At 37.1% G+C, this 16,891-nt stretch overlaps 2 protein-coding genes across 4 annotated transcripts in view; one reads left to right on the plus strand and one right to left on the minus strand.

Annotated features, from left to right (window-relative positions):
- Nucleotides 1-16,891, plus strand: part of STK32B (serine/threonine kinase 32B) — a 412,340-nt gene that overhangs the window by 219,650 nt on the left and 175,799 nt on the right. The window lies entirely within an intron of this gene.
- On the minus strand, nucleotides 3,089-3,988 carry LOC101026069 (40S ribosomal protein S4, X isoform-like). The gene has a single exon (XM_009206513.4). The coding sequence runs from the start codon at nucleotides 3,943-3,945 to the stop codon at nucleotides 3,154-3,156; it is 792 nt and encodes a 263-aa protein (XP_009204777.2). The 5' UTR covers nucleotides 3,946-3,988; the 3' UTR covers nucleotides 3,089-3,153.

Here is a 16,891-nt window from a genome sequence, read left to right on the forward strand (position 1 = left end):
GTTAACCATTTTACAGTCCCATCAGCAACGCATGGAGGTTCAGATCCTATGTGCACCTGTGTCATTGTCCATCTTTTTCATTTTTGCCATCTTAGTGGGTATAAATGATGTCTTATTGTGGTTTCGTGTTAAGTGTCCCTGATGATTAATGATGTTGAACATCTTTTCATGGGTTTATTGGCTATTTTGGTATATTTTCATTGGGAAAATGTCTTTTCAAATTGTTTGCCTATTTTTAAAATTGGATTATTTGTCTTTTTATTATTAAGTTGTAAGTTTTTAAATCTAATTCTGGATAAACATCTCTTGTCAGATATGTAATTTGCAGGTGAGGTTTTTCATTCTCTGGATTTTCCACTTTCTTGATAGTGTCCTTTGGAACACAAAAGTTTTTAATTTTAATGACAACCAACTTTCTATTTTTTTCGGTGTCCTATCCAAGGTCTTGGAAACCTACACCTATGTTTGGTTCTGAAAGAATCTCTCAGTACAAAACAACTATGTTTTAAAGTTTTAGTTTTACGTTTAGGTCTATGATTTATCTTGAGTTTAAAGCAAGTTTTTGTATGGTGGCAGCTAAGAATTCACTTCGTTCTTTGCAAGTGAATAAATGGTGTTTCTGCACCATTTGTTGAAATAGCAGTCATATGTCGCTTGATAGGGATACATTCTGAGAAAGATTTCATTGGGCTATTTGAGCACTGTGTGAACATCATAGAGTATACTTGCACAAATCTTGATGATATAGGGTACTACACACCTAGGCTATATGGTATAACCTATTACTTCTAGGTTACAGATATATGTACGATGTTACTGTACTAAATACCATAGGCAGTTGTAACACGATGGGAAGTATTTATGTATCTAACATAGAAAAAGCATAAGTGTGGTATAAGAGATGAAAAATGGCACACCTGTATAAGTCACTTACCATGAATGGAGCTTGCAGGCCTGGAAGTTGCTCTGGGTGAGTCAGTGAGTGAGTGGTGAGTGAATGTGATGGTCAAGGACATTATTGTACACTTGGACACTACTGCAGACATTATAAACACTGTACACTTAGGCTACACTAAATTTATTTTCTTTTCTTTTTAGAGCTTTGATTTTCGGTTCAGGGATACATGTGCAGGTTTGTTGTATGGTAAATTGTGTGTCATGGGGTTTTGTTGTACTGATTATTTCATCACCCAGCTAATAAGCATAGTACCCGATAGGTAGTCTTTCGATCTTCACCCTCCTCCCAAACTCGGCCCTCAAGTAGCCCCCCGTGTCTGTTGTTCCCTCCTTTGTGTTCATATGTACTAATTGTTTAGCTCCCACTAACAAGTGAGAACATGCAGTATTTGGTTTTCTGTTCTTGGGTTAGTTTCCTGTTGCAGTGGAGCCCAGCCATGGACGCCCATCTTCCAAGGCTCACCTTGCTCCCCTAAATTTATTTTAAAATGTTTTTCTTTCTTCAATAATAAATTAACCTTAGCATACTGTAACTTTTTTAACTTTATAAACTTTTAAATATTTTAAATTTTTTGACTCTTTTCTAATAACACAGCATACAACACACATTTTACAGCTATACAAAAATATTTTATTCCTTTATATGCTTATTCTATAATATTTTTTCTATTTCTGCATGCATTTTTTCTATTTCTGCATACTTTGTCGTTAAATACCAAGACACAAACACAAACATTAGCCTAGGCCTGCACAGGGCCAAGATCATCAAGTTACCACTGGCTGATAATACTCCTTAGCTCCATTATAATCTTATGGGACCACCGTTGTATATGCAGTCCATTGTTGACTGAAACGTTACACAGTGCGTGACTGCATTCTTGAATTAATTACTTAATTTTTAAAAAAATTTTACTTTAAGTTTATACATGTGAACTTTACTTTTACTTTAAGGATACATGTGCTGAATGTGCAGGTTATAAATAAATTTAGCAAAAGGAGTACAAGACATTTACACTGAAAACTATAAAACATCACTGAAAAAATTAAATAAGATATACATAAATGAAAATATTCATGGATCAAAAGATTAAATATTAGGAATGCAATACTCTTGAAACTGATCTACAGGTTCAACACAATTATTTTTAAAATTTAAGCTATAATATTTGCCAATATTGCAAGCTGATATTAAAATTCATATGGAAATGCAAGAGATACGTAATAACCAAAATAATCTCGACTACATTCTTTCTCCTATTCATTTGTCTTAGCACTCTGGTCAAAATCAGTTCATCATAAAGATGTTTGTGTCTGGACTCAATTTTGTTCTACTGATCAATTTTCCTATCCTTATTTACGCCAGTGCCACACTGTCTTGGTTACTATAACATTGTAATAAGTTTGAAAGTTTTGTCATTTTTTGAAGGATTATTTTGGTTATTATGTATCTCTTGCATGTCCATAGGAATTTTAATACCAGCTGGAAATTTTGGCAAAACTTACAGCTGAAATTTTGAAAATAAGTGTGTTGAATCTGTAGATCAATTTCAAGAGTATTGCATTCCTAATATTAATCTTTTGATCCATGAATATTTTCATTTGTATATATCTTATTTAATTTTTTCAATGATGTTTTGTAGTTTTCAGTGTAAAAGTCTTGTACTCCTTTCACCAAATTTATTTATAAGAATTTGAATCTTTTAATGCTATTTTAAATAAAATTGTTTTCTGTATTGTATTTTCAGATTATTCATTCCTAGTGTGTAGAAATACATGCGATTTTTTGTATATTAATTATGTTTGCTGCAGCCTTACTAAATTCATGTATTAGTTCTAATAGGTTTCTTTGCAGATTAAAAAAATTACATACAAATCAAGTAATTTTTGATCAGAGATAGTTTTACTTGCTTTCTAATCTAGATGGCTTTTATTTATTCCTCTTTCCTATTTTCCCTGACTGTAGCTTCCAATACAGTGTTGAATAGAAGTGGTGAGAGCTGGCATCCTTGTTTTCTTCCTGATCTTAAGGGGAAAGCATTCAGTCTTTCTCTATTAAGTCTGATGTGGTTGGGTTTGTTGTTGTTTTTGTTTTGTTTTGTTTTGTTTTTTCTTTCTTTCCTTTTTTTTTTTTTTTTAATCCTGCCACAATATTTTTAATTACGTACAAAGGTCTGACATGGCACCCAGGGACCCATTTCACCCACTGCTCTGTTTGGCCGCCAGTCTTTTGTCTCTCTCTTCAGCAATGGTGAGGCGGATACCCTTTCCTCGGGGAAGAGAAATCCATGGTTTGTTGCCCTTGCCAATAACAAAAATGTTGGAAAGTCTAGTGGCAAAGCTGTTGCCATTGGCATCTTTCACGTGAACCACGTCAAAAGATCCAGGATGCCTCTCTCTGTTGGTGATCACACCAATTCTTCCCAGGTTAGCACCTCCAGTCACCATACACAGGTTACCAGTGTCGAACTTGATGAAATCAGTAATCTTGCCAGTCTCCAAATCAATCTGAATGGTATCATTCACCTTGATGAGGGGATCGGGGTAGCGGATGGTGCGGGCATCATGAGTCACCAGATGAGGGATTCCTTTTGTGCCCACAACGATCTTTCTCACTTTGCATAACTTGTACTTGGCCTCCTCAGGTGTAATACGATGTACAGCAAAGCGACCCTTGGTGTCATAGATCAGACGGAAATTCTCTCCCGTCTTGTCAATGCTGATGACATCCATGAATCCAGCAGGGTAGGTTATATCAGTTCGGACCTTGCCATCGATCTTAATGAACCGCTGCATGCAAATCTTCTTTACTTCATCTCCTGTCAGGGCATACTTAAGTCTGTTCCTTAGGAAGACGATGAGGGGGAGACACTCTCTCAACTTGTGGGGACCGGTGGATGGACGAGGAGCAAACACACCGGTCAATTTATCCAGCATCCAATGCTTTGGAGCTGCTACCCGCTTCAGATGCTTCTTGGGACCACGAGCCATGGTTGCGTTAGGCAGGGAAAGAGGACCTCCGTCTTCCGGTGCGCGTAGCTGTTTTGTTTTTTCATAGATGCCCTTTATTAAGTTGAAGAAACCCCCTTCTGTCTTTTTTTTTGTTTTTGTTTCTTTTGATTCTGGGGGATACATGTGCAAGTTTGTTACATGAATATATTGCATGATGCTGAGGTTTGGGCTTTGACTGAACCTGTCTCCCAGATAACGTACCTAGTACCCAATACATAGTTTTACCACATTTTCTTTATTCAGTCCACCACTGATAGGCACCAAAGTTGATTTCATGTGATAGGTACCAAGGTTGATGCCATGTCTTTGTTATTGTGAACAATGCTGCAATAAAAACACGAGTGCAGCTGTCTTTTTTGGTAGAATAATTCATTTTACTTTGGGTGTATACCCAGTAATGAAATTGCTGGCCCAAATAGTAATTCTATGTTTAGCTCTTTGAAGAGTCTCCAAAATGCTTTCTATGGGAACTAAACTAATTTACAACCCCAACAACAATGTATGAATGTTTCCTTTCCTCTGGAACCTTGCCAAAATCTATTAGTTTTTAACTTTTTATAATAGCCATTCTGACTGATGTGAGATGGTATCTCATTGTGGTTTCGATTTGCATTTCTCTGATGATTAGTGACATTGAGCAGTTTTTTCGTATGTTTGTTGGCTGCTTGTATGTCTTCTTCAGAGACATGTCTATTCACGTCCTTTGCCCACTTTTTAATGGGGTCTTTTGTTTTCTTCTTGTTGATTTGTTCCGGTTCCTTATAGATTCTGAATATTAGTACTTTATTGGGTGCATAATTTGCAAATATTTTCTCCCATTTTTTACATTGTCTGTTTAATCTTTTGCTGTGGTAGTTTCTTTTGCTGTGCAAAAGCTCTTTAATTAGGTCATAACTGTCAATTTTTTTGTTTTTGCTCTCTTTGCATTTGAGGACTTAGTCATAAACTTTTTCCTAGGCCAATGTCCAGCAGAGTATTTCCTAGGTTTTGTCCTAGGATTTTTTTTCTTTTTTTTTTAAATTACACTTTAAGTTCTGGGATACATATGCAGAATGTCCAGGTTTGCTGCATAGGTATACATGTGCCATGGTGGTTTGCTGCACCCATCTACCCGTCAGCTAGGTTTTTAGCCCTGCATGCATTCGGTATTTCTCCTAATGCTATCCCTTCCCTTGCCCCCCACCCCCGGACAGGCCCTGGTGTGTAGTGTTCCCCTCCCTGTGTCTGTGTGTTCTTATTGTTCAACTCCCACTTATAAGTGTGAACATTTGGTGTTTGGTTTTCTGTTTCTGTGTTAGTTTGCTGAGAATGATGGTTTCCAGCTTCATCGATATCTCTGCAAAAGACATTAACTCATTCTTTTTTATGGCTGCATAGTATTCCATGGTGTATAAGTGCCACATTTTCTTTATCCAGTTTATCATTGACGGGCATTTGGGTTGGTTCCAAGTTTTTGCTATTGTAAATAGTGCTGCAAAAAACATGTGTGCATGTGTCTTTATAGTAGAATGATTTATAATCCTTTGGGTATATACCCAATAATGGGGTTTCTGGGCCAAATGGTATTTCTGGTTCTAGATCCTTGAGGAATCTCCACACTGTCTTCCACAATGGTTGAGCTAATTTACACTCCCACCAACAGTGTAAAAGCGTTCCCATTTCTCCACATCCTCTCTAGCATCTGTTGTTTCCTGGCTTTTAATGACCGCCATTCTAACAAGCATGAGATGGTATCTCATTGTAATTTTGATTTGTATTTCTCTAATGACTAGTGACAATGAACTTTTTTTCCTGTGTTTGTGGCCACATAAATGTTTTCTTTTGAGAAGTGTCTGTTCATGTCCTTTGCCCACTTTTTGATGGGGCTGTTTGGTTTTTTTCTTGTAAATTTGTTTAAGTTCCTTGTAGATTCTGGATATTAGTCTTTTGTCAGATGGATAGATTGCAAAATTTTCTCACATTCTGTAGGTTGCCTGTTCACTCTGATGATAGTTTCTTTTGCTGTACAGAAGCTCTTTAGTTTAATTATATCTCATTTGTCAATTTTGGCTTTTGTTGAAGTTGCTTTTGATGTTTTAGTCATGAAGTCTCTGCCCATGCCTATGTCCTGAATGGTATTGCCTACGTTTTCTTCTAGGGCTTTTATGGTTTTATATCTTATGTTTAAGTCTTTAATCCATCTTGAGTTATTTTTCTATAAGATATAAGGAAGGGGTCCACTTTCAGTTTTCTGCATATGGCTAGCCAGTTTTCCCAATACCATTTATTAAATAGGAAATCCTTTCCCCGTTAGTTGTTTTTGTCAAGTTTGTCAAAGATCAGATGACTATAGATGTGTGGCATTATTTCTGAGGCCTCTGTTCTGTTCCATTGGTCTATGTATCTGTTTTTGTACCAGTACCATGCTGTTTTGGTTACTGTAGCCTTGTAGTATAGTTTGAAGTCAGATAGCATGATGCCTCCAGCATTGTTCTTTTTGCTTAGGATTGTCTTGGCTATACAGGCTCTCTTTTGGTTCCAGATGAAATTTAAAGTAGTTTTTTTCTAATTCTGTGAAGAAAGTCAATGGTAGTTTGATGGGAATAGCATTGAATCTATAAGTTACTTTGGACAGTATGGCCATTTTCATGATAATGATTCTTCCTATCCATGACCATGGAATGATTTTCCACTTGTTTGTGTCCTCTCTTATTTCCTTGAGCAGTGGTTTGTCGTTCTCCTTGAAGAATTTCTTCACATCCCTTTTAAGTTGTATCCCTAGGTATTTTATTCTCTTTGTAGCAATTATGAATGGGAGTTCACTCATGATTTGGCTCTCTTTGTCTATTATTGGTATATAGGAATGCTTGTAATTTTTCCCATTGATTTTGTATCCTGAGACTTTGCTGAAGTTGCTTATCAGCTTAAGGCGTTTTTGGACTGAGACTATGGGGTTTTCTAAATATGCAGTCATGTCATCTGCAAAAACAGGCAATTTGACTTCCTCTCTTCCTATCTGAATACCCTTTATTTCTGTCTCTTGCCTGATTGCAGTGGCCAGAACTTCCAATGCTATGTTGTATAGGAGTGGTGAGAGAGGGCATCCTTGTCTTGTGCCAGTTTTCAAAGGAAATACTTCCAATTTTTGCCCATTCAGTATGATATTGGGTGTGGGTTTGTCATAAATAGCTCTCATTATTTTGAGATAGGTTCCATCAACGCCTAGTTTATCAAGTGTTTTTTTAGCATGAAGTGGTGTTGAATTTTGTACAAGGCCTTTTCTGCATCTATTGAGATAGTCATGTGGTTTTTGTCGTTGGTTATGTTTATGTGATGGATTACATTTATTGACATTTATTGATTTGCATACGTTGAACCAACCTTGCATCCCAGGGATGAAGCCGACTTGATTGTGGTGGATAAGCTTTTTGATGTGCTGCTGGATTTGGTTTGCCAGTATTTTATTGAGGATTTTTACATCAATGTTCATCAGGGATATTGGCTTGAAATTTTCTTATTTTTTGTTGTGTCTCTGTTAGGTTTTGGTATCAGGATGATGCTGGCCTCATAAAATGAGTTATGGAGGAGTTCCTCTTTTTTTATTGTTTGATCTAGTTTCAGAAGGAATGGTACCAGCTCCTTTTTGTACCTCTGATAGAATTCGGCTGTGAATCTGTATGGTCCTGAACATTTTTTGGTTGGTAGGCTATTAATTACTGCCTCAATTTCAGAACTTGTTGTTGGTCTATTGAGGGTTTTGACTTCTTCCTGGTTTAGTCTTGGGAGGGTGTATGTGTCCTGGAATTTATTCATTTCTTCTAGATTTTCTGGTTTATTTGCATAGAGGTGTTTATAGTATTCTCTGATGGTAGTTTGTATTTCTGTGGGATCAGTGGTGATACCTTCCATGTCATTTTTCATTGTATTTATTTGATTTTTCTCTCTTTTCTTCTTCATTAGTCTGGCTAATGGTCTATTTTGTGCATCTTTTCAAAAAACCAGCTCCTGGATTTACTGATTTTTCGAAGGATTTTTCATGTCTCTATCTTCTTCAGTTCTGCTCTGATCTTAGTTATTTCTTGTCTTCTACCAGCTTTTGGATTTCTTTGCTCTTGGTTCTTTAGTTCTTCTAATTGTGATGTTATGGTGTCAATTTTAGATCATTCCCACTTTCTGATGTGGGCATTTAGTGCTATAAATTTCTCTCTAAACACTGCTTTAATTGTCTCCCAGAGATTCTGGTGTGTTGTGTCTTTCTTCTCATTGGTTTCAATGAACTTATTTATTTCTGCCTTAATTTCGTTATTTACCCAGTAGTCATTCAAGAGCAGATTGTTCAGTTTCCATGTAGTTGTTTGGTTTTGAGTGAGTTTCTTAATCTTGAGTTCTAATTTGATTGCACTGTGGTCTGAGTGACTGTTTCCTATGATTTCCATTCTTTTGCCTCTGCTGAGGAGTGTTTTGCTTCCAATTATGTGGTCAATTTTAGAATAAGTGTGATGTGATGCTGAGAAGAATGTATATTCTGTTGATTTGGGGTGGCGAGTTTTGTAGATGTCTATTAGGTTCACTTGGTCTAGAGCTGAGTTCAAGTACTGAATATCGTTGTTAATTTTCTGTGTCATTGATCTGTCTAACTAATAATTGAAAGTCTTCCACTATTATTGTGTGGGAGTCTGAGTCTCTTTGTAGGTCTCTAAGAACTTGCTTTATCAATCTGGGTGCTCCTGTATTGGGTGCATGTATATTCAGGATAGTTAGCTCTTCTTGTTGCATTGATCCCTTTACCATTATGTAATGCCCTTTGTCGTTTTTTATCTTTGTTGGTTTAAAGACTTTTATCAGAGACTGGGATTGCAACCCGTGCTGTTTTTTGCTTTCCATTTGCTTGGTGAATATCCCTCCATCCCTTTTATTTTGAGCCTATATATGTCTTTGCACATGAGATGGGTCCCCTGAATCCACAGATGGATCTTGACTCTTTATCCAATTTGCCAGTCTGTGCCTTTTAATTGGGGCATTTATCCCATTTACATTTAGGGTTAATATTGTTGTGTGTGAATTTGATCCTGTCATTATGATGCTAGCTGGTTATTTTGCACATTGGTTGATTTGGTTTCTTCATAGTGTCGTTGATCTTTATATTTTGGTATATTTTTGCAATGGCGGGTTTGCAGGGGCTGGTACCTGTTTTACTTGCCATATTTAGTGCTTCCTTCAGGAGCTCTTGTAAGGCAGACCTGGTGGTGACAAAATCCCTCAGCATTTGCTTGTTTGTAAAGGATTTTATTTCTCCTTTGTTTATGAAGCTTAGTTTGGCTGGATGTGAAATTCTTGGTTGAAAATTCTTTTCTTTTAGAATGTTGAATATTGGCCCTACTCTCTTCTGTCTTGTAGGGCTTCTGCAGAGATATCTGCTATTAGTCTTATAGGCTTCCTTTTGTAGGTAACCTGATCTTTCTCTCTGGCTGCCCTTAACATGTGTTCCTTCATTTCATCCTTTGTGAATCTGACGATTGTATGTCTTGGAGTTGCTCTTCTCAAGGAGTATCTTAATGGTGTTCTCTGTATTTCCTGAATTTGAATGTTGGCCTGTCTTGCTAAGTTGGAGATATTCTCCTGGATAATATCCTCAAGTGTGTTTTCCAACTTGGTTCCGTTCTCCTCATCACTCTCAGGTATACCAATCAATTGTAGGTTTGGTCTTTTCACATAGTCCCATATTTCTTGGTGGCCTTGTTCCGTTCATTTCATTCTTTTTTCTCTAATCTTGTCTTTGTGCTTTATATGCTTCACAAAGTTCTCGTGCTGTGTTTTCAGCTCCATCTGGTCATTTATGGTTTTTTAAAAACTGTTTATTCTAGTTAGCCGTTCCTGTAACCCTTTATCAAGGTTCTTAGCTTCTTTACATTAGGTTAGAACATGCTCCTTCAACTCGGAGGGGTTTGTTATTACCCACCTTCTGAAGCCTACTTCTGTCAATTCGTCAAACTCATTCTTCATCCAGTGTTGCTCCCTGGCTGGCAAGGAATTGTGATCCTTTGGAGGAGAAGAGGCATTCTGGTTTTTGGAATTTTCAGCATTTTTGCACTATTTTTTCCTCATCTGCGTGGATATGTCTACCTTTGATCTTTCAGGCTGATGACATTTGGATGAGGCTTTCGCGTGGGCATCCTTTTTGTTGATGTCAATGCTATTGCTTTCTGTTTGTTAGTTTTTATTATGACAGTCAGGCCCCCTCTTCTGCAGGTCTGCTGGAGTTTGCTGGAGGTCCACTTCTGACCCCGTTTGCCTGGGTATCACCAGCGGAGGCTGCAGAACAGCAAAGATTGCTGCCTGCTCATTGCCCTGGAAGCTTCCTTCCAGAGGGCCACCTGCCAGATGCCAGCTGGAGCTTTCCTGTATAAGGTTTCTGTCAACCCCTGCTGGGAAGTATCTCCCAGTCAGGAGGCACAGGGGTTAGGGACTCACTTGAGAAGGCAGTCTGTTCCTTAGCAGAGCTCGAGCACTGTGCTGGAAGATCTGCTGCTCTCTTCAGAGCTGGCAGGCAGGAATGTTTAAGTCTGCTGAAGCTGCTCCCACAGCCACCCCTTCCGCCATGTGCTCTGTCCCAGGGAGATGGGAGTTTTATCTATAAGCCCCTGACTGGAGCTGCTGCCTTTCTTTCAGAGATGCCCTGCCCACTGAGGAGGAATCTAGAGAGTCAGTCTGGCTTCAGCAGCTTTGCTGCACTGCAGTGGGTTCCGCTCAGTCTGAACTTTCCTGCGACTTTGTTTACACCGTGAGGGGAAAACTGCCTACCCAAGCCTCGGTAATGGCAGATGCCCCCCACCTTAACCAAGCTTGAGCATCCCAGGTTGACTTCAGACTGCCGTGCTGGTGGCAAGGATTTCAAGCCAGTGGATCTTAGCTTGCTGGGCTTTGCACGGGTGGGACCCACTGAACAAGACCACTTTGCTCCCTCGCTTCAGCCCCCTTTCCAGGGGAGTGAATAGTTCTGTCTTGCTAGGGTTCCAGGTGCCACTGGGGTACGAAAAAGAAAAAAAAATTCTGCTGCGGCTAACTCAGTGTCTGCCCAAACAACCACCCAGTTTTGTGCATGAAACCCAGGGCTCTGGTGGTGTAAGCACCTGAGGGAATCTCCTGGTCTGTGGGTTGGAAAACCATGGGAAAAGCGTAGTATCTGGGCCAGATAGCACTGTCTCTTATGGCACAGTCCTTCATGGCTTCCCTTGGCTAGGGGAGGGAGGTCCCAAGCCCTTTCTGCTTCCGGAGTGAGGCAACATCCCACCCTGCTTCTGCTCGCCCTCCATGGGCTGCACCCACTGTCTAACCAGTCCCAGTGAGAAGAACTGGGTACCTCCATTGGAAATGCAGAAATCACCCACCTTTTGCATTGGTCTCACTGGGAGCTGCAGACCAGAGCTGTTCCTATTCAGCCATCTTGCCAGATCCTTCTTTTTTTCTTTTTTTAAAATCATCTTTTAACATTGAAAAGGGGGAGGAAACAAGAAGCACAAAGGAATTTCCTTCCCTCTTCATGGGCCCAGGGCCAGTCCCAAGCAAAGTGCTGCAGTAGTGCCCTAGGATTTTTATAGTTTGAGGTCTTACATTTAAGTTTTAATCCATCTTTAGTTAATTTTATGTATTGTGAGACAGGTCAAGTTTTATTCTTCTGCATATGGTTACCCAGTTTATCCAGCGCCATTTATTGAATAAGGTGTCCTTTTCCCATTGTTTATTTTTGCCTGCTTTGCCAAAGATCAGTTGGTTTTAGGCAAGTGACTTTATTTCTGAATTCCCTAGTCTCTTCCATTGGTCTGCGTATCTATTTTTGTACCAGAATCATGCTGCTTTTGTTACTGTAGCCTTGTGCTATAGTTTGAAGTCAGGTAATGTGATGTTTCTTGCTTTGTTCTTTTTGCTTAGGATTGCTTTAGCTATCCATTCTTTTTTTGGCTCCATATAATATGTTATGAAATTGGATCAGCAATTTTAAAAACCTGTCAACCCAAAAGAGCTCTGGACCAGGTGGATTAACAGCCAAATTCTACCAGATGTATGAAGAAGAGCTGGTATCAATCCACTGAAACTATTCCAGAAATTAAGGAGGATGGTTTCCTGACTAACTCATTCTATGAAACCAGTATCATTCTGATACCAAAATTCAGCAAAGACATAACAAAAAAAGAAAGCTACAGGCCAATATCTCAGATAGACATACATGCCAATATCCTCAAGAAGGTACTAACAAACCAAATCCAGCAGCGCATCAAAAAGTTAATTGACCATGATCAAATAGGCTTTGTTGATGGGATGCATAGATGATATGCAAATCAATAAATGTGGTTCATCACATAAACAATTAAAAAATAAACCATATGATCATCTCAATAGATACAGAAAAAGTATCCAATAAAATTCAACGTCCCTTCATGATAAAAACCCTCAACTAACTAGCCATGGAAAGAACACACCTCAAAGTAATAGAAGCAATCTATGACAGATCTACAGCCAACATCATACTGAACAGGCAAAAGCTGAAAGCATGAACTGGAATAAGACAAGAATGCCCACTGTCACCACTGCTATTCCACATAGTACTGGAAGTCCCAGCTGGAACAATCAGGCAAGAGAATGAAAGAAAAATGCATCCAAATAGAAAAAGAGGAAGTCAAATTATCTCTCTTTACAGACCACATTATTCTATACTTAGAAAACCCTAAAGATTCTTCCAAAAGACCCATAACCCTGATAAATGACTTCAGTAATGTTTCAGGATACAAAATAAATGTAAATGCACAAAAATCAGTAGCATTTCTGTCCACTAATAACATTCCAGATGAAAACCAAATCAAGAATGCAATTTCATTACAATAACCACAAAAAGAATAAAATGCCTGAGAATACATCTAACCAAGGAGGCGAAAGATTTCTACAAGGAGAAGTACAAAACATTGCTGAAAGAAATCATAGATGGCACGAACAAATGGAAAAACATTCCATGCTCATGGATTGGAAGAGTCAATATTGTTAAAATGTCCATACTGCCCAAAGCAACTTGTAGATTCACTGTAATGTCTATTAAATTACCAACATCATTCTTCACAAAATTAGGGGGACACCTCCTTCCATTCCTAGTTTGTTGAATATTTTTATCATGAAAGGGTACTGAATTTTATCAAATGCTTTTTCTGAATATATTAAGATGATCATATAAGTTTTATCTTTTATTCTATTAATATTATATTTTAGACTGATTTTTGTTATGTTAGACCAACCTTGCATTCCTGGCATAAATCCTACTTGGTCATGATGTATAATGCTTGTATATGTTGCTGGATTCTGTTCCTAGTGTTTTGTTGAGGATTTCTGTGTCTATATTTATGAAGGATATTGATATGTAGTTTTCTTTCTTATGATGTCATTGGTTTTGGTGTCAGGATAATGCTTCCTAGAAAGCATTGGAAAGCGTTTCCCTCTGTTCTGTCTTTTGGAAGAATTTGCAAAAGATTGTTATTAGCCCTTCTCTGAATGGTAAAATTAATCAGTGAAGCCATCTGAGTCTGGGCTTTACTTTGTGAGTATTTTTTAAATTATTATTTACATTACTAATTCAATCTTTTCACTTATGAAAGTCCTTTTCGGATTTTCTATTTCCTCTTGAATAGTGTTGATAATTTACATAATTCTACTAATTTATCTATTTCATCCAGAATATCTAATTTGTTGGCATTAAATTTGTTATACTATTCTTTTATAATCCTTTTATTTCTGTAAAGTTGGTAGTAGTGTTTTCTTTTTCATTTCAAATTTAATAATTTGAGTTTCTTTTTTTTTTGGACAATCTAGCTAAAGTTTTGTAATTTTTGTCACTTTTCCAAATAACCAGATTTCAATTCCATTAGTGTTTTTTGTTTTGTCTTGTGTTTTTTTGGTTTTTTTTTTTTGGAAAGCCGTTAGTTTATTTCAACGAAGTAGAAAATACTCTAATCTTTATCATTTCCTTTGTTTGGGTTTAGTTAATTTTTTTTTTCTAGTTTCTTAAAGTAGAAGTTATTAAGATGTGTCTTCCCTTTAATTGTAGTGTTTAGTCCATTTATATTATGTAGTTACTGATAAGGTGTTATTTATGTAGCTACTTTGTGATTTTTTTCTATATGTCTTGTGGGTTTCCCCCCATTATTCCTCCATTACTTCTATCCTTTGTGTAATAAAAACATTTTCTAGTATACTATTTTAATTACTTTGTTCTTTATTTTACTGTATTTTTAAGTTATTGTCTTACTGGTCACTTTGAGAATAACATTTTTAAGTTAAAACAGTCTGATGTATGTGTGTATGTGTTTTAGCAACTTTTTATTTCCATATAATTTCAAAATTACAAAAATTGTAAAAAAAATAAAGAAAGAAAGAATTATATATGCTTTCAATGTATCCCCAGATCAACATTTTTCCTCATTTGCTTTACATTCTGTGTGTGTGTTTTCAGAACTAAAATTCCTAATTTTAATCAAGTTTAACATATTCTTATTATTAGTTCTTTTAACATCCTGTTAGAAATCTGTCTACCCTAAAGTCATAAAGATCTTCCTTTATGCTTTTCCTAGAAGGTTTATTGTTTTACATTGTACATTTGGATCTACAAGTCATCTGAAATCATCTGCATATAATGTATAGTTTGTACCAAAATTTATTTTTCCCTGTATGGATACCCATTAATACAGAACCATTTGCTGAAAAGATCAACATTTGCCATTGGTTAATATATTCCTTCCCCCTTTGTTTTGTTAAATTTTAATTGGTTTTGAGGAAACAGTTAGTGTTTGGTTAGATTAAGTTCTTTAGTGGCGATTTCCGAGATTCTGGTGCACCCGTCACCTGAGCAGTGTACACTGTACCCAATATGTAGTCTTTTATTTCTCACCCCCTCTCACCCTTCCCCCAAAGCCCCCAAAGTCCACTGTATCATTCTTATTCCTTTGCATCCTCATAGCTTAGCTCCCACTAATGAGTGAGAACCTATGAAGTTTGGTATTCCACTCCTGAGTTACTTCATTTAGAATAATGGTCTCCAATACCATCCAGGTTACTGCAAATGCCATTATTCCATTTCTTTTTATGGCTGAGTAGTATTCTATGGTATATGTGTGTGTGTCTGTGTGTCTGTGTATATGTATATGTGTGTGTGTGTGTGTATGTATATCACATTTTTTTATTCACTAGTTGATTGATGGGCATTTGGGCTGGTTCCATATTTTTGCAATTGCGAATTATGCTGCTATAAACATGTGTGTGCAGCTATCTTTTTTGTATAATGACTTCTTTTTCTCTGGGTAGATACCCAGGAGGGGCATTGCTGGATCAAATGGTAGGTCTGCTTTTAGTTCTTTAAGGAATCTCCACACTGTTTTCCATAGTGGTTGTAGTAGTTTTCATTCCCACCAACAGTGTAAAAGTGTTTCATTTACACCACATCTGTGCTAACATCTATTATTTTTTGATTTTTTGATTATGGCCATTCCTGCAGGAGTGATGTGATATGGCATTGTGGTTTTTATTTACACTTCCCTGATAATTAGTGATGTTGAGCATTTTTTCACATGTTTGTTGGTCATTTGTATATTGTCTCTTTATAATTGTCTATTCGTGTCCTCAGCCCACTTTTTGGTGGGAATGTTTGTTTTGTTCTTGCTGATTTGTTTGAGTTCCTTGTAGATTCTGGATATTAGTCCTTTGTCAGATGTATACATTGCGAAGATTTTATCTCTATGGGTTGTCTGTTTAATCTTCGGATTATTTCTTTTGCTGTGCAGCAGCTTTTAGTTTAATTAATTCCCATTTATTTATGTCTGTTTTTGTTGCATTTGCTTTTGGGGTTTTGGTCATGAAGTCTTTGCCTAAGCCAATGTCTAGAAGGGATTTTCCAATGTTATCTTCTAGAATTTTTATGGTTTTAGGTCTTAGATTTAAGTCTTTTATCCATCTTGAGTTGATTTTTGTATAGGGTGAGAGATGAGGATCCAGTTTCATTCTTTTACATGTGACTTGCCAATTATCCCAGTACCATTTGTTGAATAGGGTATCCTTTCCCCACTTTATGTTTTTGTTTGCCTTGTCAAAGATCAGTTGGCTATAAGTATTTAGCTTTATTTTTGAGTTCTCTATTCCATTCCATTGGTCTATGTGCCTATTTTTATACCAGTATGATGCTGTTTTGGTGACTATGGCCTTACAGTATCGTATGACGTCAGGTAATGCAATGCCTCCAGATTCGTTCTTTTTGCTTAGTCTTGCTATGGCTATGCAGGCTCTTTTTTGATTCCAGATGAATTTTAGGATTGTTTTCTCTAGTTCTCTGAAAAATGGTGGTGGTATTTTCAGGGGAATTGCATTGAATTTGTACATTGCTTTTGGCAGTGTGATCGTTTTCACAATATTGATTTTACCCATCTATGAGCATGGGATGTGTTTCCATTTGTTTATGTCGTCTATGATTTCTTTCAGAAGTGTTTTTACTTTTCCTTGTAGAGCTCTTTCAGCTCCTTGGTTAGGTATAGTCCTAAGTATTTTATAGTGTTTTTTTTTTTGTTTGTTTGTTTGTTTGTTTTGTTTCTTTTTGCAGCTATTATAAAAGGGATTGAGTTCTCGATTTGATTCTCGGCTTGTTTGCTATTGGTGTATAACAGAGCTACTGATTTATGTACATTGATTTTGTATTCAGAAACTTTGCTGGATTCATTTCCCAGTTCTAGGAGCTTTTTTCAATTAGTCTTTAGGGTTTTCTAAGTATACAATCATGTCATCAGCAAACAGCAACAGTTTGACTTCCTCATTACCAATTTGGATGCCCTTTATTTCTTTTTCTTGTCTGATTGCTCTGGCTAAGACTTCTAGTACTATGTTGAATAGAAGTGGTGAAAGTGGGCATCCTTGTCTTGTTCCA

The sequence above is a fragment of the Papio anubis genome, chromosome 3, assembly GCF_008728515.1.
Source record: "Papio anubis isolate 15944 chromosome 3, Panubis1.0, whole genome shotgun sequence".
NCBI lineage: Eukaryota > Metazoa > Chordata > Mammalia > Primates > Cercopithecidae > Papio > Papio anubis.

What these genes read in the sequence shown, in the direction of transcription:
- LOC101026069 (XM_009206513.4), bottom strand. Translation starts at nt 3,945, where the DNA reads ATGGCTCGTGGTCCCAAGAAGCATCTGAAGCGGGTAGCAGCTCCAAAG.